The sequence below is a fragment of the Ochotona curzoniae genome, unplaced genomic scaffold (genome assembly GCF_017591425.1).
Source record: "Ochotona curzoniae isolate NIBS_2020 unplaced genomic scaffold, NIBS_Ocur_1.0 scaffold_4506, whole genome shotgun sequence".
Taxonomy (NCBI): domain Eukaryota; kingdom Metazoa; phylum Chordata; class Mammalia; order Lagomorpha; family Ochotonidae; genus Ochotona; species Ochotona curzoniae.
The window spans coordinates 67,925,107-67,950,417 of NW_024467119.1; the positions used below are offsets into that span (position 1 = coordinate 67,925,107).

The 25,311-nt window shown below is 46.4% G+C and overlaps 1 protein-coding gene across 1 annotated transcript; it reads left to right on the top strand.

Moving 5' to 3' along the window:
- The first annotated feature begins 6,319 nt into the window (after nucleotides 1-6,319).
- Nucleotides 6,320-25,106, top strand: MGST2 (microsomal glutathione S-transferase 2). The gene is made up of 5 exons (XM_040967058.1): nucleotides 6,320-6,524; nucleotides 9,625-9,724; nucleotides 22,203-22,273; nucleotides 24,178-24,259; nucleotides 24,878-25,106. The coding sequence occupies exons 1-5, from the start codon at nucleotides 6,467-6,469 to the stop codon at nucleotides 25,008-25,010; spliced, it is 444 nt and encodes a 147-aa protein (XP_040822992.1). The 5' UTR covers nucleotides 6,320-6,466; the 3' UTR covers nucleotides 25,011-25,106.
- The last annotated feature ends 205 nt before the right edge of the window (nucleotides 25,107-25,311 follow it).

Consider the following 25,311-nt stretch of genomic DNA (forward strand, 5'->3'; position numbering starts at 1 on the left):
CTCAGGTGAGGGGAGAATGTTCTGGAAGTGTTATTTGAATAATCATTGTATAAGGGGTGACCCATTCTATCTGTCCTCACAGGAGTTCTTCCTTCGTCTGTGTAAGTTCTATGGCTTGTTGGTTGTCCATGTCTACCTCAAAGTGTCCACAGTACCAGGTGCTTTCGCCAGAACTTGGCCTGAAGTGTCATGCTACTTGCTTTTCTGTCTATCCTTTGAAGGTGTGCTTGAGGTCTTTTGTTGGATTAGAGGAGCCAGTTGTCCTGTCTTTCATGGGTATGTGTGCAAGTTTTTTATTCTTTCTCTGCAGTCAGCAATGGGGTGGCCCGGTCCAGGAACAGGTGCTCCACAGTCAGATTCTATGTCCATGGGATGTTCTCTCATTGGTCTATGGAACTCACACCATTCAGGGGACCCACTTCTGACAGGTCACCCTACGCAGCCTGCCCCAGACCTGGATCTTGCAGGTACCAGCAAGTTCAGCAACCCAGTCAGGGAGACCCTCTGAACCCCTGAGAGGCCATACCTCAGACATTCCCTCTAGCAGGTGCTGTGATCTAGCCCAGCACCAGCCCCCAGTCCTGGTTTCTGTGTGCACCGGCGAGTGCTACAATGACCACTCTGTGTAATCACATATATTCCCTCAGGCCTAAACATCCAGCTTGCAAATCCCATTCTGGGACACAAGTCTTTAGAGAGCATGTGAGTATGAGAATGTGGCTGGGTGTGCATGTGTGTATGTGAGTGTATAAGCATGAGTGGGTGTGTGTAAGTGTGTGTGTGTGCCTGAAGGTGGGCATGACTGAATATTGAGTCTGTGTGTGCCAGTGTGTCTGTGTGTGTGGCAGGATTTCTGTCTCCGCTGTGGATTCTGCTTTAGTTCATTCACTCTTGAGTCTTGTCTAAAGACAACACGTGCTGAGACCCAAGACCACCTATTACTGTCAAAAGCTGTCATGAAATGACTCCAAGGCTTTGTCCACATTCCTCTGGGGAGTCGGGCATGCCTAGCTCTCAGTGGTTGAGGAAGGTGCCATCTCCGCAGGTAGATTCTGGCTCTTCTGTACCCCTCTGGGTGGGAGGGCTGTGACAGTGACAGCGGATAGGTGAGTCTGTGGCCCCACCATGCCGGGCATTTCCTGCGAAGGGTCACATTGCCTCATTACAAGAACTCTGTGGGGGGTGTGTGATCATTTCCCTTGGAAAACATGTGTGCAGGGGTAGTCTGGCCACTAGGCTGTGAGCTCAAGTCGCTGGCCCAAGCGCCGACTCTGTACTGAAAGCGCATCTTTGTTTTCTTTCCTTCTCTGCTCTCCCGGGTGCCTGTCCCTGGGCTTTGAGAGGACATTCATTGTGCTGAGTGACAAGCAGTTTCTGCGGCTCTCTGTCCCCTGCCTGTCCATCCCATGGCCAAGGGTTCTTTTCACTGGGTGTAGGACACCCTGCTCTGTTTAACAATGAACTGAGTTCATTTGCTGTTGCTAGAACAAGTATCCAGGTTGAGTTCTTTGTGAGGAGAGGAGGTTGACCTAGTCCACAGCTCTGGAGGTACAGGAGCACAGTATCAGTGTCTGCTGGGCCCTGCTGAGGGCCTGTGGTGGACAGCAGCCCCAAAGTGGCAGGCACACATGTGGGAAAAGCAAGCAGTGTGTGTGGGACAGAGATGGAAGGAAGCTTGGGAATGGTCAAGCTTGCTTTCTGACCACTCGCTCTCCCGGTATTTATCCCACTGGGAGCCAGAATTCCCAGCAGGCCAGATTACCTTACCTCTTAAAGGTCCCACCACCTCAACACCAGAGCGCTAGAAGCCAAGCTCTGGTGTAGCAGCATCTGAGGGGCACACACAGCTCACACCTGGAATAACTACCAGTGGCTCAGGGTTATAGAGTGAAATGCTCCAATTTCGGAAAAGGGAGGCGACATTCTGGGGAGTAGCTGCCCTCAGACCTTGCCACAGATAGCAGAAAGGAGCGTGGTTTCAAATTCTGTTGATTTGTGCTTTGCCTAAAGACCTGCTATGGTCTAAGATTCATCACCTGGTCAGAACTTTTAACATAGTGGCTGGCTGCTCCACTTCTGATCCAGCTCCCTGCTAATTGACCTGGGAAAGCAGCAGAAGATGGCTGAAGGGTTAAGGCCCCTGCCCGCCTTGTGGAAGACCTGGAGGAAACCTCTGGCTCCTTACTTTTGGCCTGGTCCAGCCCTGGCCATTACGGCCATTTGGGGACTGAACCACCAGACAGAAATTCTCTGTTTCTCCCATTTTATAACTCCAACTTGTAACTTAGTGGATACATCTTAAAAGAAAGGTGATGCATCAAACTCTAGGTCCACACAGGTTGTTACATGATTATTTGTCAGTCAAGAATATTGCATGATCCCCTGCTCCCCCTGATTATTTGTGGGTAACCAGGGAAGGAGGTCCATTAACCATCTTTGTCACGCAGGCAGGTGGCAACAGGCCATGGTGCCCTGACAGGTGCTATGGTAGGGAGAGAACATTACTGTAGTTTAATCAATCCCATCCTTTCCCTTATTATCAAGTGATTCCAAAACAGCTACATTTTTAGGCACCCCTCCTCCCTCTCTAAGGAGAAGAAGAGTCAGAGAAGGAGAGATAGAGAGATTTGTCTGCCAGTTCACTTCCTAAGTGGGTGCAATGACTAGAGCTGAGTCAACCTGAAGTCAGGAGCCAGGAGCTTCTTCTGGTCTCCCATTTGGGTGCAGAGTCCCAAGAACTTGAGCCATCCTGTTTCCCCAGGCCACAAACAGGGAGCTGGATTGGAAGTGGAGTGTCTGGGATATGAAGTGGTGTTCAAAAGGGATGCTGGAATTTGGAGATGGAGGATCAGCCAGTTAAGCCAAAGTGCCAGCTCCTAGAGATTATCTCATAAAAGCAGCTATATTTTTTTTTAAAAAAGCTTTATTTATTTATGTACTTGAAAGGCAGACTTACAAAGACAGAAAAATCTTCCTTCCACTGCGTCACTCCTTACATGGTCTTAGCAAGAACTGGGCCAAGATGAAGACAAAGATCCTGAAACTCCATTTGGGTCTCCTACTTGTATTGCAGGAACCAAAGCTTTTAGGCCATTATCTGATGCATTTCTGGATGCATTAACAGGGAGCTGGACTGGAAGCAGGGCAGCCAGGGCCTGAACCAGTGCCCCAACGTGGGATGCCAGCATCACAAGCAGTGGCTTAACACACCGCACCACAATACAGGCCTCAAAGCAGTTCTTTCACCTGTTTCCGTTTGCTTTTATATCTCCGTCCCGTGGCCTCTCTGGTTCACCTGACCCCCAGTGTGATAATAACAGGTAATTAAATAATAAGCAACACTCTTAGGAACCTTACAGATTTCATTTGATTTCATGTGGGTTGTGAGCCCAGACAATAGAAAATGGAAACAGTAAGGTTAGGTCTTCTGAAACTCTGCTGGGACACTTCTAACCTTTGCCATAACCTTGGTTTCTTGGAAGTCTCAGAAGAGGAGTAGTTATTTCATTCCAGTCAGCTGATTGACCAAATTGTTTTGTGTAAACCCAATTGGAAGGACCTGTTTGCTTGGTCCCACTGTTTCTACTAGATGGGAGGCAGCTCTTACTGATTGGATCGTACAGGATGCACAATGTTTGATGTGATTAGGCATCTGTTTTGTGCCACTGTAGTTGATTGAATAATTCCTACCAGTGTTCTCTTAGTTGATTGGATGATTATTACTTAAAAACCCCTGGACACATCTGGTCCAGTTTCTCCCCTCCCCCATGTGTGGGGGAATGGGAGAGTCCACCAATTGGCACCAGCCAGTGAATAAAGACTTCTGGGCTTCTAAGACTCTGTCTCTGAATCATTTTTGGGGGGCGGGGATAGATTCGGTCAACTCTCAACAGATTCTTTACAGATGATGTATTGTCAGAATATCCTATTGTCATTACTACTATGTTGTTTGTTTTCCTAATTTTCTCATGAAAATGGAATACATTCTAGAAGGACCTAAGTGCACAGTCTTCTGGGGAAATGCCTTCTCTCTTTGGCTGCCGGGGAGCTGGTTGGCTTGGGTGCACACTGGGCTGTGTGTCCATCATGGCGCACTCAGAAGTGCTGGCACTGCTGACGGCGGCCAGTGGTGTGTCATCCAATGCTGCACCGGCTTGCTTCTTTCCCGGAAGCACCAGCTACTTACCCCTCAACCAGATGCACAGGTTTGTCCTTCCCTTTAAGAATCATTTATTTTTGTTTAAAAGGCAGAAAGACACAAAGAGAGAGGCACAGAGAGAGAGCTGCTACCTGCTGATTCACTCTCTAAACACCTGCAAGTTTGGGCTGGGCTGAGTCAAAGCTGGGAACCTGAAACGCCTCCAGACCTCCCATGTGGCTGGAGTGCTGGAGCTATCACCTGGTACCTCCCAGGGTGTGTGTCAGCAGGAAGGGGGAGTTGGAAGTAGAACTGAGTTAAATCCTGGCACTGGGATCTAGCATGCAGGTGCTCCAAGTGGTGTTTTTTTTTTTAATTAATTTATTTTTATTGGAAAGTCAGATCTACAGAGAGAAGGAGAGACAGAGAGGAAGATCTTCCATTTGCTGGTTCACTCCCCAAGTGGCCGAAACAGCCAGAACTGAACCGGTCCAAACCTAGGAGCCATGAGCTTCTTCCAGGTTTCCCACGTGGGTGCAGAGTCTCAAGGCTTTGGGCCATCTTCCACTGCTTTCCCAGGCCACAGGCAGAGAACTGGAAGGGAAGAGGAGCTGCTGGGACATGAACTGGTGCCCATATGGGATCTGAGCACGTACAAATTGAGGACTTTAGTTACTGGGCTACCACACTGGTACCCCAAGTGGTATCTTGGCCACTGTGCTGAATGACCTGGTGTTGCCCTTCTTACAAGTGGCTGGCGTGGGGAGTGAACCAGCAGACAGACGATCTTTCTCTTTGTTTCTTCTTCTTTCTGTAAATCTACCTTTACAATAAAAATACATGATTTTTTTAAAAAAAGAAGTGGCTGGCTTGTTCTGCTGTCCCCAATCCCCAAATGAGGACATAGCAAGAGGGGGATCCCTCAGCAAACATGAAAGTGGGCCCTCATCAGGGACTGAATGGACCTCCCTATGCGTGACCATGGACTTTCAGTCACACAAGAAGGCTTGCAAGGGATGGTTTTCTGCTGGTGAAGTCACATGCCTGACTGCATCTTGGTCACAGTACAACAGCTGAGAGAGTCCGAGAGTGCTTGCCCAAACTGTGGAGTGGGGAAAGTGGAAAGCTGCTTCTCTCCAAAGAGCAAAACCATTGCCTTGGCCAAATGGGGGTACTGTGATGTGTGGATGATGCAGGTGGGCACAGGCCCTGCCAGGGTGGTCTGCAGTGTTGTCCTGACAGTGGAAAGGCCTGCCCTGCAGCTGGCTGTATGCACTGGAATTCCTACCCAGCGTTTAACCTAAAACACTGGCCCACTTCTTCCCATTACCACAGCAATCCTCTGCTTCAGAAAACCAAAAAACAAAAGCAAAAACAAAAAACAAACCTTTTTTTTTTGTTGTTAATACTTGCTTATTTTTTATTTGAAAGGCAGTTTTACAGAGAGAAGGGGAGACAGACAGAGATGTTCCATCTTCAGGTTCACTTTCCAAATGGCTGCAACAGCCAGAGCTAAGCTGATCCAAAGCTGGGAACTAGGATATTCATCAGAATCTGCTCTATGGGTGCAGGGTTCCAAAGACCTGAGCCATCCTCTGCTGCTTTCCCAGATCACAAGCAGGGAGCTGGATTGGAAATTGAAGCAGCGGGGACGGGAACCTGCACCTATATGGGATGCTAGTGCCTTGGAGTGGAGGATTAGCTTGTTGAGTCACAGCACTGAGATGTGTTTCGCTTTAAATGTATGGTCACTATGATCAGTGGAAAATCACCGTGAAGCCAGTGACCATGAGTGCCAGCAGGTGCAGGGATTGGAACATGGTTACTGTCAGCCAGCACTGGGTTCAAATCCTGGGTCTGCAGATGAGGGACTGAAGAAAGATGGAAGAGGTTTAAGTCAGAGTTTCAACTCTCAGTGAGACTGCTTCCGTATGTTCTGCGGGTGAGAAAGTTTCCAACAAGGCTGGGGGAAGTCAGAGGGTGGTAGGGGAAGAAAGGAGCCAGAGAGTTTGTAAGGGAAGACAGCTTAGCTGCCGGAGGGCTAACTCCAGGACGAACTGGTCCTGCAGCTGGCGACTGAAGCGAGGTGGGGCGGGAAGCAAATCCAGGACCTGGCTGGTGACCCGCACCTCCCGCCCCGCCCATCTGCCCGCCCAACCGACCTGGGTCCCAGAAGGTCGCGGAACCCCAGGAGTCAGCCCTCTTCCTGTTTTCCTCCTCTAAGTCTTCCACAGCTTGGTCTGCCTTATAAGGAACATCAGCCCAGCCGACTCCACAAGCGGCTGTCGGCGAAGCGCCCAGGAGCAGCTGCGTCCGACCGCGGGCAAGATGGCGGGGAGTCCGGTCCTGCTGGCCGCTGTCTCTATTCTCTCCGCTTTCCAACAAAGTAAGAGGCTCGGGCAGCGTGTGTGTGTATGCATGAGAGAGAGAGAGAGAGAGAGAGAGAGAGAGAGAGAGAGAGAGAGAGAGAGAGAGAGGCGGGGAGGGGGGTGGACTGTGTTGGGGCTCCGGGCTGCTGGGCGCTCACATAGAAAACGCTCCAGGTGCCAGGGATCCCAGTGGGTACGCCTTCCCTGGAATGGGCAGAACATTCCAGAGACTGCTTCTTCCGGGCGAGTTCCTGGAGCTCTCACAGCGCAGCCACCCTGCACCCACTGCAGCTGCAAAGTCCAGCCTTGTTCACAGAGCACCAGCAGTGTGCCTGGGCCGAAGAAGTGTAAATGCACATCACAGGCGTCCCAAAGTAACATTGTCCCTGCTTTTTGTTGGCTTCAACCCTGACCTTTCCACTCGTTGATCTTCTTACCTATGCTGCGTGAGGCAAAAGACATCTCCAGCAGAAACACCACAGGCTCTCTCTGTGGGAGTCCGCCCCTTGGAAGGTGGATGTCTCTGGCCAGGCTGTTCTGCCCTTTAGAGTCCCGGTTAAGGAAGTCTCAACAATGTCTTCCTCGGTGCCAGACCCCAGGCAGGGGTTCAGCACTATTGGCTCCCATCCCCAGCTCCCTGTGTGTGAAGAGCAGGACTGCTGATTGGAGAAACCAAGTTCTGAAGGGACCCCCTGGGGCTGAGAGTGCACCTGCTTCGCTGAGGGAAATGCAAGGTTGAGATTCTAAAGGCAGAGATTCATTAGTCGTTTCAACCAACTGAGGCTCTCTAGGGAAAGAGGGGACCATGGCTTTCCCCCTCCATCTTGTCCCAGTGACCCTGGTCTCTTTGTGGCCTGTGGTCAGAGACCAGAAAGGGACCTTTGTCCCTTGGAGTCTGCCTTAAGCACAGCTGCATTCTCCTCCTTGGGTGGGGAAGGTAGGGGAGACCCACCCACTTCCCTCTCCATCTCCTTGGGGCTCCCTCCTCCCCTGGGCTGGTGTCACACCTGCAGGCAGGTGCTCTAAACAGGCCTGAGAGCACTTAGGGCAGCTAGCTTTGACTTTGTCATTGTCATTGCTCTTGTGCCATTGAAGATTTTGAAACCCAGGAGCACATACCTCCCATTGTTTCCATTTCACCGGTGGGGACAGGAAGGCTTGCCGGGTGTTGGCTCTGCTTCTGGGAGGCAAGTTAGAAGCCTAGGTGATGCCAGGGCCCGGAATAGCTAGGGCCGAACTTCCTCCTCACTCACAGATTGCCTCACACACACATTGGCTCTCTGGCTGGGCCCTGGAAGTACATAGCCCGCAGGTGGAAATGAGACCATCTGGGCTTCGCCAGGTCCTTGTTCTCCCTCAGGCTACGCTGCACATGCATCTCAGTGTCGAGCTGCGAGTTGGACATCCTAACCAAGCACCCATTCTAGCAGAAAGGGCTAGGGGAAGGGAAGTAGTGTGCTGCAAGAGCCCTGGTTAGCCTGAGTTCTTGTGGGGGATGGTGTGTGTGTGGGGTGGGAGGGGAGTCAAATTTTATTCTAGTAGGAACCACATCATCTCTGCTATGTATCATGAAGATTGAAGCCACACTCAGCGTGCAAGTGTAAAACATGAGCAAATAGGAAACGGATGCTGAGGACCTATAGTGAGCAAGGTCAGGGAGGAGGGGTGCTGGACAGAAGGCGAGAAGGGAGCATACACTTTAGAAGCAGATGATAGGCCCCAGGAGTTAATTCTGAGGTGAAGAGAAGGTGAGTAAGGAGGTAACCAGATGTAAAAGTTCAGACACTGACCAAGGAGGAAGCATGGATCTGAAAGTGAAAGCAGTCCACCGAATTAATTCAAGGTGAAGGTGCCCCTGACATTGGGATTTATTTTTTTTTTAACGATCTATTTATTTTCTTATTTGAAAGGCAGAGAGAAGAAAGAAAGCTAGAGTGAGATCTTCCAGCTTGTGGTTCACTCCTCAAATGGCTGCAGTAGCCACGGTTGGGCCAAATTGAGGCCAGGAGTCTGAGATTCTATCCAGACCTCCCACACAAGTGGCAGGTGCCTAAGCACTTGTGCCATCTACTGCTGCTTTCCCAGGGGCATTAACAGGAAGCTGGATCAGTAGTGGAGTAGCAAGGACCTGAACTGGTGCTCTTATAGGATGCTGGCATTGCCGGCAATGCCTTAACCAGTTGCACTGATGTGATCCCAAGGATACAGTCTGAAGTTGAAGGTCATCTGGAGGCAGAATCCGTTTTCTTCAGTCTTGCCCCGTGAGGCCTTCAGATGGTTGGCTAGGACCCTCCTGCAGTTTGGAGGACAATCTGCTTTACTCAGAGGCTGCGGCTTCAGACAATAATCACATGAAAACACACCTCGTAGCGGCACCAAGCAGCTGGGCACCGCACCCTAATCCAGAGGGCATCACAAAGTTTCTCCTATTACAAGGCAAGCTGTGAATGTACCATTCTTGGTGTGGATGTGTGACTTCGTTTTTCATCGGTGAATACCAATGAGAGGACTGACTGAGTCATTGCAGTCAATTCTATCAGAATCAGCCTTTCAAAATTGTTTTGCAAAGTGTTTATCTCTTTCTATGTTCCTTCCAGAAATGTGAGAGTTTTCCTGGTAATTGTACATCTTTCACCTGTCTTCTAAGCTTGGGACTTAAAAACAACAACAACAAAAAGATTTATTTATTTGAAAGTCAGAGTTTCAGAGAGAGGGAAAGAGAGAGAGAAAAAAAGAGAGAGAGGAATATTTCATCTGCTGGTTCACTCCTGAGAGAGCTGCGTGGTCAGGGCTGGGCCAGGGGTCAGGGGCCAAGGGTCAGGAGCTTCTTCCAGATCTTTCACGTGGGTGCAAAGGCCCAGCACTTGGGCCATCTGCTGATTTTCCCATTTGTGTTAGCAGAGAGCTGAATTGGCAGAGGAGCAGTCAGCACTTAATCAGCACCCATGTGGGATGCTGGCATTGCAGGCAACAGCATTACCCATACACCACAATGCCCACTCCTAACTTGGTACTTTCTTATGGTAAACATACTGATAGGTATGAAGTGGTATCTATTTGTGATTTAAATTTGTGTTTATGTCCCATCTCTCTAATGCAGTGTTCCTTTTTTTGTAGGTTACTTTGCTTTTCGGGTTGGAAGGATGAGAAAAAAGTACAAGATCATGCCTCCAGCAGTAACTGGGTCGTTGGAGTTTGAGAGAACATTTCGTGCGCAGTAAGTCATTCTCCCACTCCTCAGGGATGTACACCTGCTACACACACACACACACACACAAGCACAAGCACAAGCTCATAAGTGGGGAAGAGGTGTGTAAACAGAAAATACTAGTATCCAGTGACAACAATCCATCCCCCTGGCCAGACCCTTGGCATGGTTCTTGAAGGCTTAAGGGTACCCCACATGTAAGCTGCCCCACTCTGAGCAATAATATAAATTCAGCAGGATTTATTGACAACACTGAGATCTTAGGAACAACTGCTATGCCTTTGAAGTGTAACATCTTGGTCAAGGAGCCCCCTTCCAGCCCCATGAGAGTGCAATCATCCAGAGTTAGATACATTATTTCGTAATTTTCTGGCTATTTCTTGCTCTCTGTTTTGAAACAGAGGCAAGCCAGCACTCTTCTCTGCCCGTTCTCCATGCTCTACTTTCTGAAATCAGAATCCCGTCAGAAGAAAGAGCTTTCCAGGTCACATAGATTCACAGTGTTTTAGGTCGCTCCTTGCATTGGCAGTCCCACATGGTTCACGTTCCACTGTGAGCACGTGAGCTTGTGTGCTGTGAGCTGGAGGTGGCCTTTACAGTTCATCTGCAAAGCTGTGTGACTGAAAGGCCGCGCTATGGGTAGCCATTATGCCGATCTCCGGTTGCTAGTGTGGGTTCTTTCATTTATGTCATGAGTGAGATTGGACTATATTTTTGCTTTTCTGTGTATAGTTTCTGTCTTAATTTAGTATCAAGATTATACTAGGCTACTTTCTGAAGTAGAAAAAATTATCTTGTCCCATTTTCTTGGATAATTTTAATAAAGTAAGAAGAGTATATTCTGTTACAATTGCGTGGGACTTGGCTTAAAATGATCTAATGTTTTCCTTGTGGAAAAATTTTCAGCTATGAGTTTTGCTTGCTTTAATGATTATTGGACTGTTCTGGCTTTTCAAAATTGCATCTTGAGTCGGTTTTGGCAAGTCATGTTCTTTTTGTGCTGACAGCATGGGCTCCTTACTCATCCACTTGTTCCAAGAAAGAGTGTCAGATCATTTCCTGGGCTTGAGTGTGCAGGGTGAACAGCCTTGTAACACAGGAGACTACTTAAAGAGAGGTGAAGACAGATTGAAGGAACATGAATGCCATGAGGACAGGGTATTTCCATTTCGGTTGTCTCTGTATCCTTACGTCATGTCAAATGGAAAGTACTGGGTTGGTGCCAGTAGGTTCCACACCTCAAAATGAATACTTATTTTTATTAGTGGAATACATGCATATGGCCTGAAAATAAAGTGTAGTGATAAACCCATGACTGTAGGTTACACACGCTGGCCCCTGCCTTGCAGCCCCCAGCCTATTCGCAGCCATAACAGCTGGCATCCTTAGGATTGTTTGACTTTCACCAAAAGCAAACACTTGGATTATTGATTTCCTTTTTTCATAAACGCTGTGCTTTCACTGATGCTTATTGATTCTCCAATTTTGTCAGTTCCTTTTAAGAACAAAAAGGAACAAAGCCTGCTTCTCTGCTTGCTACCTGTCAGTTACCCTGGGGTTTCTGATTACCATCCTAGAAATTGTTCTTAAACCCTCTTCATCAGGGTCACCTATTTCTGGATTTTCTCTCATCTTTTGTTTTAAAAATATTTATTTTCTTGTATTTATCTATTTGGGAGTGAATGAGCCAGAGAGCTCTCCTATCTACTTGTTCACTTTCTAAAATGGCTGCAACAGCTGGGTCTGGGCCAAGCTGAAGTCAGCAGATGGGAACTCCATGTGGGTCTCCCTCAGGGATAGCAGGGACCCAGCTACTTGAGCTATGACATGCTGCCTCCCAGGGTGTGCATTCATTGGAAGCTAGCATGGGGAGCTGGAATTGGGAGCGATGCTGCAGTTTGAACCCATCCACTCTGCCTTGGGATGCAGGCGTCTCAAGCTGTAGTTTAATTGCTGCGCTAAACGCTTACCCCAAGTGGTTCTGCTTTGACGTACTGTATCTGAGATGTGACTTTCACTGACTCCAAAGAGAAACCTTAAAGCATGGTGGTCCACTAAGTAATGCACATTGTTTATTATTGCATGAAGAACGCTGCCAAACACAATGTTGCTTGGACCTTCAAGCAGAGAGAGATAGACAGCAGGGTATTTAAGTCTGCAGTTTAGAAGAGAGTCTGAGCTGGAAATACAAATTCAGGAGTCACTGGCACATTAAAAAAATACTTAAAGCCATGAGACTGAGTGCAATCACTAACTGAGGACAGACCTTGGGCCCTTCCAGCATCAGAGGGTCAAGGCCATGACCAAAGGCTGACAGAGATCTGAGCAAAGGCTGTGGTAAAGCTTTTCTCAAATGCCAGGTGATTTCTGATGGGCCATCCATGCAAAAGTCTTCTTTGGAAGATTGACTTATTTATTTGAAAGGTAGAGTTACAGAGAGGGAGACACACACACATACACATACATACACTGAAATCTTAATCCTCTGGTTCACTCCCCAGATGGTTACAACTTCTGGAGTGGGCCAAGCTTAATCCAGGTGCCATAAACTTCTTCTGTGTCTTCCATATGAGAGCAGGCACCCCAGCACATGGGCCATCTTCTGTTGCTTTCCCAGGTGCTTAAGTAGGTAGCTAGGCTGGGAATAGAGCATCCTTGACTCCAAATAGTCCCCACATAGGATGCTGATGCTGTATATATGGCTTTACCTGCTACTCCAGAACACACCCCTACCCTCCCACTAACCCCCAGGAGAATTTAACAACAAGGCATTGGATAGGGACTTAGAAGTGCGGTATGTATTGCTGAGCTTGCTAATGGCTCAGTTCCACTAAAGGTAATTGGTTACAGCAGCTTTCTTTTGGGAAGACCCCAAAGTCAGGCTATATAAATCATCTTTCTAGCATCCTTTCATTTCTCCAGAGAAATCTCTCGAGGTGTGAAGGTTTAAGCGGGGAGCAGTGTCGTAGACCTGACTCCTTGAAGAGGCAGGAGGGTGCTGCGGCCACGCAGTGTGCAGATTGTCACTGTTTGTGGCATAGAAGTTTGACCCACCCTGCAGTGAGCTCCTTGGGTTTGGTTTTCCAGATGACATATCCTGAATTGTTTCCTGGGGAGACAGACGGGACCCAGGGAGTTGGAAGTCTCAGAGGGAGAGAAGCTAGGGCCCTCTTGCCTCACCTCGGAAGAGATTTAGTCTCAGTTTTTGGCCTCTGAGGTCCTGGAGCCCTCTCTTCCTGAGCCTCTTGGGATCCTTGGGTGAGGGATCTGTGTTCCTTAGTCCTCCCTGGTTCAGGTGCTTGGTGCTTAGCTGAGCGAACTCCACCAACTCTGCCCTGTTTACACCATGTGCTTCCTGGCCCATGGAAGCTTGCAGACATGGCTCTCCCACTCACATGCCTGATCCTATTTTCTTTGCTCTTAATGACATATATCTATTTTCTATAACTTTTGTAGCATCTTAGTTAATTTTCAGGAGCAAAATAATACCTATGGGTCAGTCTGTTAGGGCTAGCAGAAGGTCCCCACTACACACTCGGTGCCCCTGAAGTGCCTGTTTTGCCACCGACAGAGAAGAACTCTTGTGCACAGGGCAGACAAGCAGCCAGTCGTATCTAGTTAGAATCTTCTTTTCATGGGACTTATTTTTAAAAATACGTGTTTTATTTAGGAAGTGGTACAATTTCTTCATTTGTGTTCATGATGTAAAATTCCCTTTCACCTAATTTAAGAAATTGATTTATAGAAAAATAGTAAGTGATATGTGGAGAGGCTAAAATATGGACAGTGAGAGGTCAATGTTTGGAGTTTGGGAGACACCGTGGTATTTATAGACAGCGTCCTAGGGGAACGTTTCAGATCTTCCCACTGGGTCTTTCACCGTCTGAGAACTTCTCCCTGGGAAGTACTCAGCTTCCAGCAGGCCAGCTCTTTGGGCCACCCCTCGGTTCTATTTTCATTCCCATAGTCTCCTCATATTGGATTTGCTTTCAAGTTACTGCCCTCTCCTTCTTCTTCTATATCTGGACTTCCCTTGGCCTAGAAATAAAGCTGGACACCATTTCCAAATATTTCTAAGTTGTTATTTATAAAGTAAGTATGCAAACCGATTCCTTTGTTAAAGATGTTTTGGCTTGTTTTATTTGATTCATCATGGCAGAACAGAAAAGCAGTAACACATTATAACCAAGAATCAGGGAAGATGCAGAACCATAAAGTACTAGCTTCTTTCTTTTTTTTTCTTAAGATTTATTTTATTTTATTATTATTTTTCTTAATTGGAAAGTCAGATATACAGAGGAAAGGAAAGACAGAAAGATCTTCCATCCAATGATTCACTCCCCAAGTGGCCACAATGGACAGAGCTAAGCCAATTCAAAGCCAGGAGCCCAGAGCATCTTCCAGGTCTTCCATGCAGTTGCAGGGTCCCAAGGCTTTGGGCCATTCTCTACTGATTCCCAGGCCACAAGCAGAGAGCTGGGTGGGAAGCCGGGCAGCTGGGACACAAACTGGTACTCTTATGGGATCCCAGCACGTGCAAGGCGAGGACTTTAGCTGCTAGGTTACTGTGCAAGGCCCCCTGGCTTATTTCTTAACTAGGAGTCTAAGGCTGAGGATAAATATCAACAAACCAGATCAAATTTTCAGTGAGAAAATATATTTAGACTTTATTCGAGTTTGTGAGGGCTCTGTAAGTTCTACTCCTTAAGTTAGATAACCATTTCTTTCCACAGTCCTTGTGGTCTTTCTCCTCTTTCCTCCAGGTTCTGTTCCCATGCCCTTTGCACACTCCCTGGAATGGGATGCACTTTCTGGCTCCTCTGGACCAAAGTGTGGAGTCACTTTGGCCTTGAAGGTCATATGGCCATGACAATGCCAGGAGTGCTGTTTTGGTTCTCCTTGGTTTTCTGCTATTTTTGTCCTTGGCTTGGCCAAAAAGCCCAAGGTTAGGACTATCTGTGTCTGTGAGTGGGACTTGACATCTCACTGGTGCTCCCTTCAAGGCCCTCTGGTCACACAAGTGCACCTGTGTCTTGTCTGAGGGTCATCTCAGCATGGGTGCTCTTGGCCGAGCAGTGCTGAATTTTCTGGGGTCTAGTGATCTTAAGTTACAAGCTCAGGACTCCTTCCCTAGGCTTCCCTTTCATCTTCCTCTTCTTCTTCTTCTTCTTCTTCTTCTTCTTCTTCTTTTCTTTAAATATTTGTTTTTATTTGAAAGTCGATTTTCAGAGAGGAGACAGATCATCCATCTGTTGGTTCACTCCCCAAATGGCTGCAACTGACAGGGCTGAACCAGTCTGAAACCAATAGTCAGGAGCTTTTTTGGGGCCTCCCATGTAGATATGGGGGCTCAAGGCCTTGGTCCAACTTCCACTGCTTTCCCATGTCATAAGTAGGGAGCTTGATTAGAAATGGGACTAGATCCAGTGTCCATATGGGATGCTAATGCAGCAGGCATAGGATTTAGCTTGTTGAGCCACCACATCAGCCCCTTTGGGATTCCCTTTTTTGTTGTTGTTTAAAGCTTATTTATTTTTAATGGAAAGACAGACATACAGAGAGAAGAGATAGAGAAGAAGATCTTTGGTCTGATGATTCACTCCCCAAGTGACTGCAACGGCTGGTGTTGTGCCGATCCTAAACCAGGAGGCAGTAATCTCCTCCAGGTCTTTCATGTAGGTGCAGGGTCCCAAGGTTTTGGGCCATCTTCAACTGCTTTCCCATGCCACAAGCAGGGAGCTGGATGGGAAGCAGGGCCGCTGGGATTGGAACCGGCGCCCATATGGAATTCTGGCGTGTTCAAGGCGAGGACTTTAGCTGCTAGGCCACGGCGCCAGGCCCGGGATTCTCTTTTACATTCCTCTTCCCTTTCCCAGAGAAAGGTTTGGCTATGACCATCTCTGGAGTTTTACTACCCTTTGACCAGAACGCATTTTCAAGAATTATGAAAATAGCATCTATAATTTCACCATGGGCCATTCCTTGATGTCATTGCTAAACTCAGGAAACTCTATCTTGTCTAATTTGAGCACCTTGATCCTCTTAGATTAAAGGCTTTTCATAAAATCTAAAAAGTAGGTCCAAGTAATAAATTGATCTTGTTGCAATTTAAATATGTTGCTTGATTCTTTCTTCAGGGGAAGAGAGGAGAAGCTGCCAACTTGATTTCTTCTCGCATGCATGAGGCCTGTTATTAAGCTGCTTTAATCTCTTCTATTTTGAGTCCAGGGAGCAAGAATTCTTCAGTATTTCCCTCTGGCTGTTTAGAAATTTTACTTGTCTTCTTTAGTCTGAAAACCCTAATAGGATTTTTGAACCCGGAGCCCAGAAGTGTATAATGGTGCATTAGCAGTGGTTTAGTTGGGACTGAATAAGACAGAACTACCTCTTACTTGATTCTTGTGAAAGCATCTTTGGTCAAAGCTAAATTATTCAATTCCTTCCCCCAAATTAACCTGCCATGAAGTACAAGTGAACCCAGTCACCACAAATCCAGGTGTTCTTGAGAAATAGCAACTGGAACCTGGAGGGGTTGCAGGTGTCACTCTACCTCTGCCCCTCCAGCAGCAGCCTGGAGGGTGGTGGTTAGGTCTGTGCCCTCCCACAGCTAGCAGCCATTTCCCTGTTGCATCCCCATACATGAGTTACTCAACAGAAGCCTCCTAGAGGGAATGAGTCTCTATAAAAGGACTAACTCCAGCAACTTCCCTCATCCAAGTCTTTTCTGAGCCTATTACCCTGCACTCTCACCTACACTTAGTGTAATCATCTAAAAGGCTTCACAGCATCCAAAGTCAGCAGAGTGAGGCTGTGGGCTGTCCATTAACACTACAAGAGGCTCATGGTGGGCACTGCCTGCATCAGAATGAATCACCCAAGACAAGAGGAGAGAAAGGATCACGTAAGAAGCTTGAAAGGGGAAAGCCCGATTCACTTCCCCAGTACCTGCAGCAGCCATGGCTGGGCCAGGTTGGAGCTAGTATCTGGAAACAGCCCAGAGCTCCCATATGTATGGCAGGGCCATTTGGGCCATTACTGCTAACCTCCCAGGGTGTGCATTAACAGGAAGATGGAACTGGGAATGCGGCTGGGCATCCTTGTATTAACGTGGGTGTCCCAGGTGGTAGTTTACTTCTTGTACCAAACTCCTGCCTCAGTTTTTGCCATAGAAAGATGCCATGCTATGAGCTATGGCTGATCAGATTTTCCAAAATGGTTACAAGTTGATTCACCAGCACTAAGACAGAGTATTGTATGTGCATTGGAAATGTATCAACTAGAAGAAATATACAGAGCTGTTTTCAGTGGTCTCCTAAGTAATGTACACTCACCAGAGGGATTCACTATGTCATCTATTGTGAGAGCAAGGAAAATATTGGAGTTTCCATTTATGTTTGTCCTTAGGATTCTACTTTTTGGTTTTTATTAAGTGCTTTAAAATTCATATAATATTGTCTGTTGGTTGAATGTATTAGCTGTGCTGATAGATAAGGCCCAGTGGTTGAACACAGTAGAAGTACATGTCTCACTCGCATCCAATTTTCTGTGGTTTGTATATCTGCTGGATGATTCCCTACATGCCCAATGGGGCCCAGACCTCTGAGTCTTCTCCCTTCAAAGAGGGAGTGTGGAAAGAGTGCTTGGCACACAAGATGCTGAAGCACGTGGCTCAGCAATGATGGGGTAATTTCCTGCCTTTCTTTTGGCCCCAGGAGGCTCCACTCAGAGCCAAAGGAGGCCAGTGATTGGACCTTGGCTGAGCAAGTGCCTCCTAGCCAGTTTTGCTGTGGGTTGCTCATCAACTGAACACCTCTGCCACGGTAGGACTTGGGTGAATTGTAGCGGTCCCTTGCACCTGTTAAGTCTCTGTGGTCAGAGAGGCTTGGAGGCTGCTCCATCAGAAAACACCAGACTAGGCACAATTTGATTCTCCCACCCAAAGGATAGCAACATTGTGGGATACTCAGTGGTTGAGACCAGGCCCCAGTCATTGTATCCTGATCAGGTGTGCCCTTACTGCTCCCAGCAGGAGCCACGTGTTCAGAGCCCCCAGCCCAGGCCCCGCGGTATTCAGCTAGAGAGTGAGAGGTGTAGAGTGTGCAGTCCGTACCATCTCTGTAGACTGTCCCTGAGAGAGATCAACTCCTTCCAATTTCCCTGGGACTTGCGCAGGGTTAGCGTTGCAAGTTCAGTGTTCCCACGAACCCTGTAGTCCTGGGTCAACTAGGACAGTGTATCTGAAACTGTCCTAGTTTTAAACCTGTAAGTCCCACACTTTGGAAACTCTGTGCAGGGCAAACCAGTCAAGGCTTTTTTCTGTCAGGATCCCATGTGTAGGGTTCAAGGCCCACCTACTTCTACTGAAGGTCAAGCTCTGCCCTAGTCTTCTTATCGTAAATGTCATAATCAGAGGACAGCAGAGTTATTGCATAAGAAGGCTCTGGCCTGGGTAAAAAGTTCACTCAGTGTGGACACATGGGCAAGGGGACCATCTGTCAGTGCTCATAAGCCACTGTTACCTGTTGATACCTGGCTGCTGCGAATGGCTTGTTGTCCTCATTGGCACATTTTCCTAGGAATTTCCTGTAGTAAGAGGATCTATCATGTCTACCTTTAGGACTAGAAGACCATAAATTATTTTCATGTCAACACAACTAATTAACCATTGTTAGGATTGGTAAGTGGGAAGTTCCAGACTTCCGTCTCCTTAAAGTTAAATACTAGAATACTTACAAAAGTTTGTAAAAAAAAGGGAATTACAAGATAAGTTTATCTTGGTGCAAAAGGTTGTTTGAATTTCATGAATGATTTTCATACCTATGAATTTTTTTCATGAACTTTTGGAGGATTCTTTGAGTGTGTGAATTTTGGCACCTTTTTGTACCAGAATAAATCTATCTTTTCATTTCATTTGCCATGATTTTTCTTGAAGTGCCTTCATGTATTTGCTCACAGCTTGTGGAGAGCAAGTTGCCAAGGTACTGTGAGACACATTCAGGCACGGATCACTTGTTTGTGGTGTAGGACACTGGAATGGCCCAGAAGGGCACGTAGTGGAGGGGATGGAAGAGGTGTTGATGAGCAGAGTATGGGGTCCTAGGTATTTCAAAGCCAAGTGATACATGGGACACAAGGTGCCCAGTGGTGCTTGGTGCTTGTTGGGGTCACTGGGCCGCGTTTTGTGGGAGATCAGGCTACAGAGATCCAGGACTAGACTGTTACTGGGCCTCGTTTTGTGGGAGATCAGGCTACAGAGATCCAGGACTAGACTGTTTACATATTCTAGCCTTGTCTTTCCAGGGCACGCAGGTGCAGTTACAAGCACATTGTTGCCTACATCTCAATGTCTGTAACACTTTCTCCTTACCCATGTTTTGCACTCCCTTCCTTATTGTTTCAGTTGTTTTGGGGAGTCAGGACACCAGAGACATAGCCTCTGCTGTGTGCAATTTAAAGGAACAGGTCATGCCACTGGCCTGCCCCAGACCCCCACACAGGTTTCGGAGAATCTTCTGTGAGTCTACCATCCAGGGCTTCTCTGGGGTCCCTGACAGAAGCTGGGTGTAGAGGGTGTGTGGGGGGATGGAGGTGGGGCATATGGCTGTCCTCAGCTCTACCTCTCTTGCCATCTAAGGCCTGGCATGACTCGAGTCTGGGGTCCCATCAAGTCATTCATGAAGACCTCCTTCAGCCCCCAGATAGGCTTCCATCAATCCCCAGCTTGAGCAGGAGAGAACAAACCCTACCTTAGCCATGTCCCCAGGAGTCTCACTTCCTTTCCCTGCCTGTGTGGAGACTGCCATCTTCTTCTGATGAGAGAGCACATGGGCACATCAGCTTGTGTGCAGAGACACTCCGAGTGGCTGTGATCAGCAGTCTCTGGCCTCGGTGGTGCAGTTTGGCTCGGTTAGGCTGTCCTCTGCAACACCCTCTCTTGGTCCCCAGGTGGCAAGCCAAAGCTGCTGGCAAGGAAAGTCTCTGCAAAGACTACTCTGAGGATAAGGTGAACTTCTTTTGAAGGTGCTTAAAAAAGATTGCATCACAGTTGATTGTGAAATATGTCCTGCAAACACATCCTGGAAATGATCCTTCCATTTGGTGTAATGTAAAGTATATTACAAAGCCTAAGACGTGATGGGATGCTTGTATTACGTTCCCAGAGAGGGTTGCTTAAAATTCCAGCCAGGGTGAAAAATACAGAATTCCTCTTCATTGATCCCCCATTTTCTTTGGGGAGAACACATTTGTGTATTTAGTCAGTGGTGGGAGGCTGTTTATTTTTTACAAAACTATGATTATCCTGACTGTACAGATCAGTGAACGTATATTTTTGGGCAAACTATCGTAATGCCTTATAAACTTCAAAAAATGATTTAAGAAGACAATTAATGAAGCAAACACAGGCAAGGATGGGACGTGGCAGAAGGAAAAGTCCGGTCAGTTTACTGAGCCCTAGAAAGGTTGTCTGTGGCCCATGAGAGCAGCAGCATGGTGAGGCCCTAGATGGGACGCCACAGGGTCTTGCGCAACTTTTTTGGACCTTAAGAAAAGAAAAGAAACATGTTCACTTTCCCATCACCTGTTTCTAATCTTCCTAGAGAACTGATAAGCACTACCCCAAGGCCTTTGAGAGCTGTGTTGGGCACCTGCTGGCATCTTGGCTGAAATTCCCCTCAGAGTTTCTGGACTCTGCATCAGCCGTGACTTTATGAAAGTCTTGACTTGGCTAATGATGCACTCACTCTTCTTATCAGCTGTAAGAAGTGGCTGAGTTATCAGAGAACTTTGTCCCTTGTCACTGAGGCATACACTGGTAAGATACAGGTGACCTAACGCCGGCTCCTGTGGAATTAAGGGAAATGAGGAAAAATTTTGTTTATTATTTTTCTTTAAGGAAAATGATCACTCATGGTGACCTGGACTGAAACACCCAGGCCTTCAACAATCAGCATCCATTGTTTGTAGGTCAATGGCCTCATAACCTTTGAGCACTGAAGGTTTATTGCTCTTTTAAGAAAAAACGTGGGATCATTGACACTCTTGTAGACAGTGATCCTTCCTCTTCTAAAATTTTGACCTATTTAGTTTTCATTTTATTTGGAAGGCAGAAAGAGAGAGAGAGAGAGAGAGAGAGAGAGAGAGAGAGAGAGAGATCTTATACCAAGTGGTCTACTTTCCAAATGCCTGGCCAGGAACCTGGAATTCCATCCAGGTTTCCTACATGGATGCAGGTACCCAAGTACTTGGTCCATCACCTGCTGCCTCCAGGGATGAGCACTGGCATGAAACTGGGGCAGAAGTAAAGTAACTGGGAGTCAAACCAGGCACTCCTCTAGGGAATGTGGATGGCCCAGGCGGCAACCCATCCCAAAGTGTCAAATGCCTGCCCATGGGATGGGACTCCTTCACCAGGAGCTACTTAGGATCTCATCCCCAACTACGTTAAAGTTGTTTCTGGATATGATACAGTTCAGCAAAGGGCTCAGCCAGTCTAACCAAGGTCACTTGTGGGGGTAGCTCAGGAAGTAGGATGAATATGATTCATCTTTTCTCCCTTTGCTAGATGCAGATGAATTAATTATAGTACCCAGAGAACTATTCCATTTTGCTTAAAATAGTGTCCAGTTTTCCAGCCAAGTCCTCTCTGAATAGAGGTGATTTGACCTCACGTTAGAACAGGCCTTTGTAGTCTGGTGAGGACACTGTCTGCTTTTGTTTCTCCACAGTCTATCAATGAGCCTGGGTATTTGGACCTTGATTTCTCCTTCCATGAAATGGGAATGAAAGCTGCTCACTCATCAACTTCAGGAAATTTTAGGGGAAATAATTAAAGTTTGTTTTTAAGTAACTCAAAAGGCAATGGAAATGATGGGATTTCTAAGAAGGAAAAATATAAGCTTTTCAGATGATTTTCTAACATGAAAATTTTGAATATTTTGAATTTATTTTTATCTTATGAGAGAGATAGAAAAATTTCCCTTCTACTAGTTCATTCCTCAGATGTCCACAACAGTCAGAGCTGGGTCTGTCAGACCAAAGCTATGATTCCAGAAGTTAATCCAGGGCTCCAAAATGGGTGACAGGGACCCAGTGACATAAGCCAAGGTGCATATTAGCAAGAAGCTGGATTGGAAACGGATCAAGGATTCTGGCCAGGCACCTTGACAGCAGGTAGAAGCATCCCAAGTGGCATCCAAAGACCCACCTTTGGGATGACTTTGCTTGAGCAGGGCTGTGTTTGTCAAGGAGTTACCACACATTTCTACTCATGGCAACTTACACATAGCAGAAGGGTTTTTGGCCTGGTTCTGAGAGTTGAGCAATGTTTGAGTACCACTTTGAAAGATGCCTTTTAAAGCTAAGAATCATTCAGACTCTTTATGAAAGTACCTGTATGTTGATCAGAACAGCCTGGACGTTTTCTGTATGTAACATTTAGTGGACAACTTTCTCATAGAGTAACTCGGGTGTTTATTTTTTCATACAGGCAAAACTGTGTGGAGTTTTATCCCGTATTCTTGATTACATTGTGGATGGCTGGATGCTATTTCAATCAAGGTAATTCTAAAACACAGGCACCTCTCTTTAATATGACCATATTACTTAAAACTACCTAGTAGCAGGTATGTCATCTAGACAGTGACCCTGGAAATAATTTTCTATATTTGTTTTGCCCCAAAGAGTGCTGCATTCCAGGTAGGGTCACTCCACTATCGTTCTAATTTTTAATTCAATCATTTAAAGATATAGAAACAAACTTATTCTGGGTACTCAAGAATGAAGTTGGGGTAGATTCCTTATCTTTCAGTCTAAAAATCTAAATCCATTGAAGGAATGAACACAGAATTAACTCACTGTAATAATTACAGTTAGTATTTTTCAAGTCATTACTAGGGGCCAGGTGCTGATTCTAAATTTTATACTTTATTTTTCCATGTATGAGATTAAAAACCCTCATATGCATTAAAATCTATGATTGACTTTTCATAGAAGAGGAAAGTAAGGTACAGTTTGACATTTGCCATCATACAGATTGCTTGGTCTGAATAAAGCTGCAATGGGTGTCCGTTGTGGATGAATGCTTTTTTGTGGATGTGTGCTTTCATCTCTCTTGGGTAAATAAACAGGAATGGAATTGCTGGGTCAGCCGTAATGTTCACTTTTATAAGAAACTCCCAGAATGTTTTCCAAGGCAACTGTGCTGTTTTGCATTCCCACCAGTGGTGCTGGAGGACCCCAGTTGGCTTACAAGGCCTTGTATTGTTGATCATTCTTAGTTTTAGCCATTCTGGTAGGTGCCATCTCATTCTCGGGGGTATTTTGAAAAGTTTATGGAACACAGAGTTAAAAGACAAGTTTATTTTGTTGAGACAAGATTTTGAAATCTGTCCCAGTCTTCAAAAAGCTCATGGGAAACGGATGTTATGAAAAAAACTACACATGAACTTCAAAAGACTTTTTCTGCAGCAAAACAAATGTCTTTCAATTCATAAATTGTTTGAAGTATACTTTATACTTTGTTAATGGCAGTTTGTTGAGATGTTGAAACATTTTCTTAAAGACTTACGTATTTATGTGAAAAGTAGTGTGTGTGTATGTGTGTGTGTGTGTATGAGAGAGAGAGAGAGAGAGTGAGAGAGAGAGTGCAAATGAGATCTTCCATCCATTGCTTCACCCCCCCATATGGCTGCAGCTGCCGAGTTTGAGCCAGGTTGAAGCCAGGAGCTTCTGGGCTTCCTGAGTGTCAGGGATTCAAACATTTGGGCATCTCCTGCTGCCTTGCCATGCACACTAGCAGGTAATTGGTTTGGAACCGAAGCAACTAGGGTTTTAAATCGGCACTCCAAAATGGAGTATCAGAATTGCCAAATGCAATTTAACCTGTTAAGCCACATCACTGCTTAGTGTGGAAACACTTTTCATGTAATTATTGACTCATTTATTTATCTTTGCACATGAATTGTGTATCCAAATATTTTGGCCATTCCAAAAAAGTTAATTTATTAATTTTTATTTATTTTAAAACCAGAAGACAGAAAGAGACAGAAGAGGAAACAGAGAGAGAGAGCGAGATTTTCCCTCTTCCCAAATATTAGCAACACTCAGGACTGGGCAGGCTGAAGCCAAGAGTCATGAGCACAGTCCGGGTCTCCTGTGGGGGTGGTCGGGACCCAGGGATGTCATCCATCACCTGTTGCATCCAGATTATGAGTTAGTAAGAAGCTAGGTGAGAGGCAGATGTGGGATATGGGCATCCCTACCCCAACACATGCCTCCTATTTTGCCCATTTTAAAAACAAAGTTTTCTTTTCTTTTCATTTATTATTGAATGGTAACTGGGGTTTATATGCTCTAGACACAAGTGTCTGGAGAGATGTGTGTGGATAAATGGCTTATTAATCTCAATGTCAAGTTTTGAAAGTCTGCTGGGTTAGTCTGTCTTTTTGTTTCCCTCCCTACAGTTTTTGCTGCTTGTCTGGGTCTAGTGTACATCTATGCCCGTTGGCAGTACTTCTTCGGATATTCAGAAGCTGTTGCAAAAAGGTAAGAAGAACCTAGTACTTGAGTGGTTATGCCAGCGTAACAGGACAATGTCTGTATTGGCTTCCTGTGGCTGAAGGCTGTGTTAATAATCCCCGGCATTGCAGTGACAGAAGTGAGGGCTAGCTAAGCCTTGCCAGACCAGTCACAGTGCTGCGTGAGCTGGGAAAGTGCACGTGTGAGATGCATCACCAAAAGTGGACACTTTTTAATCCTTACAGCAAAATTGGCATTATCTCCAGAAAGCTGCCAAGAGACTCATCCTGGGGACCGGCACAATGGCTCTCCTGGCTATTCCTCTACCTCTGAGGGTGGCATCCCATGTGGGTGCCAGTTTGTGGTCTGGCTACTCTACTTCCCACTCAGTTCCCTGCTTATGACCTGGGAAAGCAGAGGAGGATGGCCCAAGTCCTTGGGTCTCTGCACTTATATGGGAGACCTAAAGGTAGCTCCTGGCTTGCTCCATGGCCAGACATGCCCTTCACTCTGTGTGATGATTTAAACTTTGCCAATGGCCAAAACATGCACATTCCAGGTCATGTCAGTCATGCACAGACTGCACCAGACTCCCAGCTGCACCAGTAGAGCCGTTAGTCACTGTCTCCCTTGTTTACCCTGCAGGCTTTTTGGCTTCCTACTGAGCCTGGTTGTGCTGACTCTCTTGGCTGTCGTGAGCATCCTGGGCATCGCAAACAGCTTCCTGGATGAGTACTTGGACATCGAAGTCACCAAGAAGGTGGGGTGGCGTTTCTAACTGCTTTGTTCCCCTTTTCTGGAATACCTGCACATAGTGTCCTTCCTGAAGGTGCTATGATGTCACTTGTTGAATAAAGATAAATAAATAAGTAAATATTTGAAATGGGTTTGTAGAAACACATGTTATAGAAAGTAATTCCTTGATTAAGAACTGAATTTACCCTGTGGCTGGGTATGTCCACATCATTGGTGGATATGGGTAAGTCTCTGGTCTTAGAATTCCCTGTTGAGGGCCTAACATGATGCCTCAGTTGGCTAAATCTTCACCTTGAATGTGCTGGGATTCCATATGAATGCTG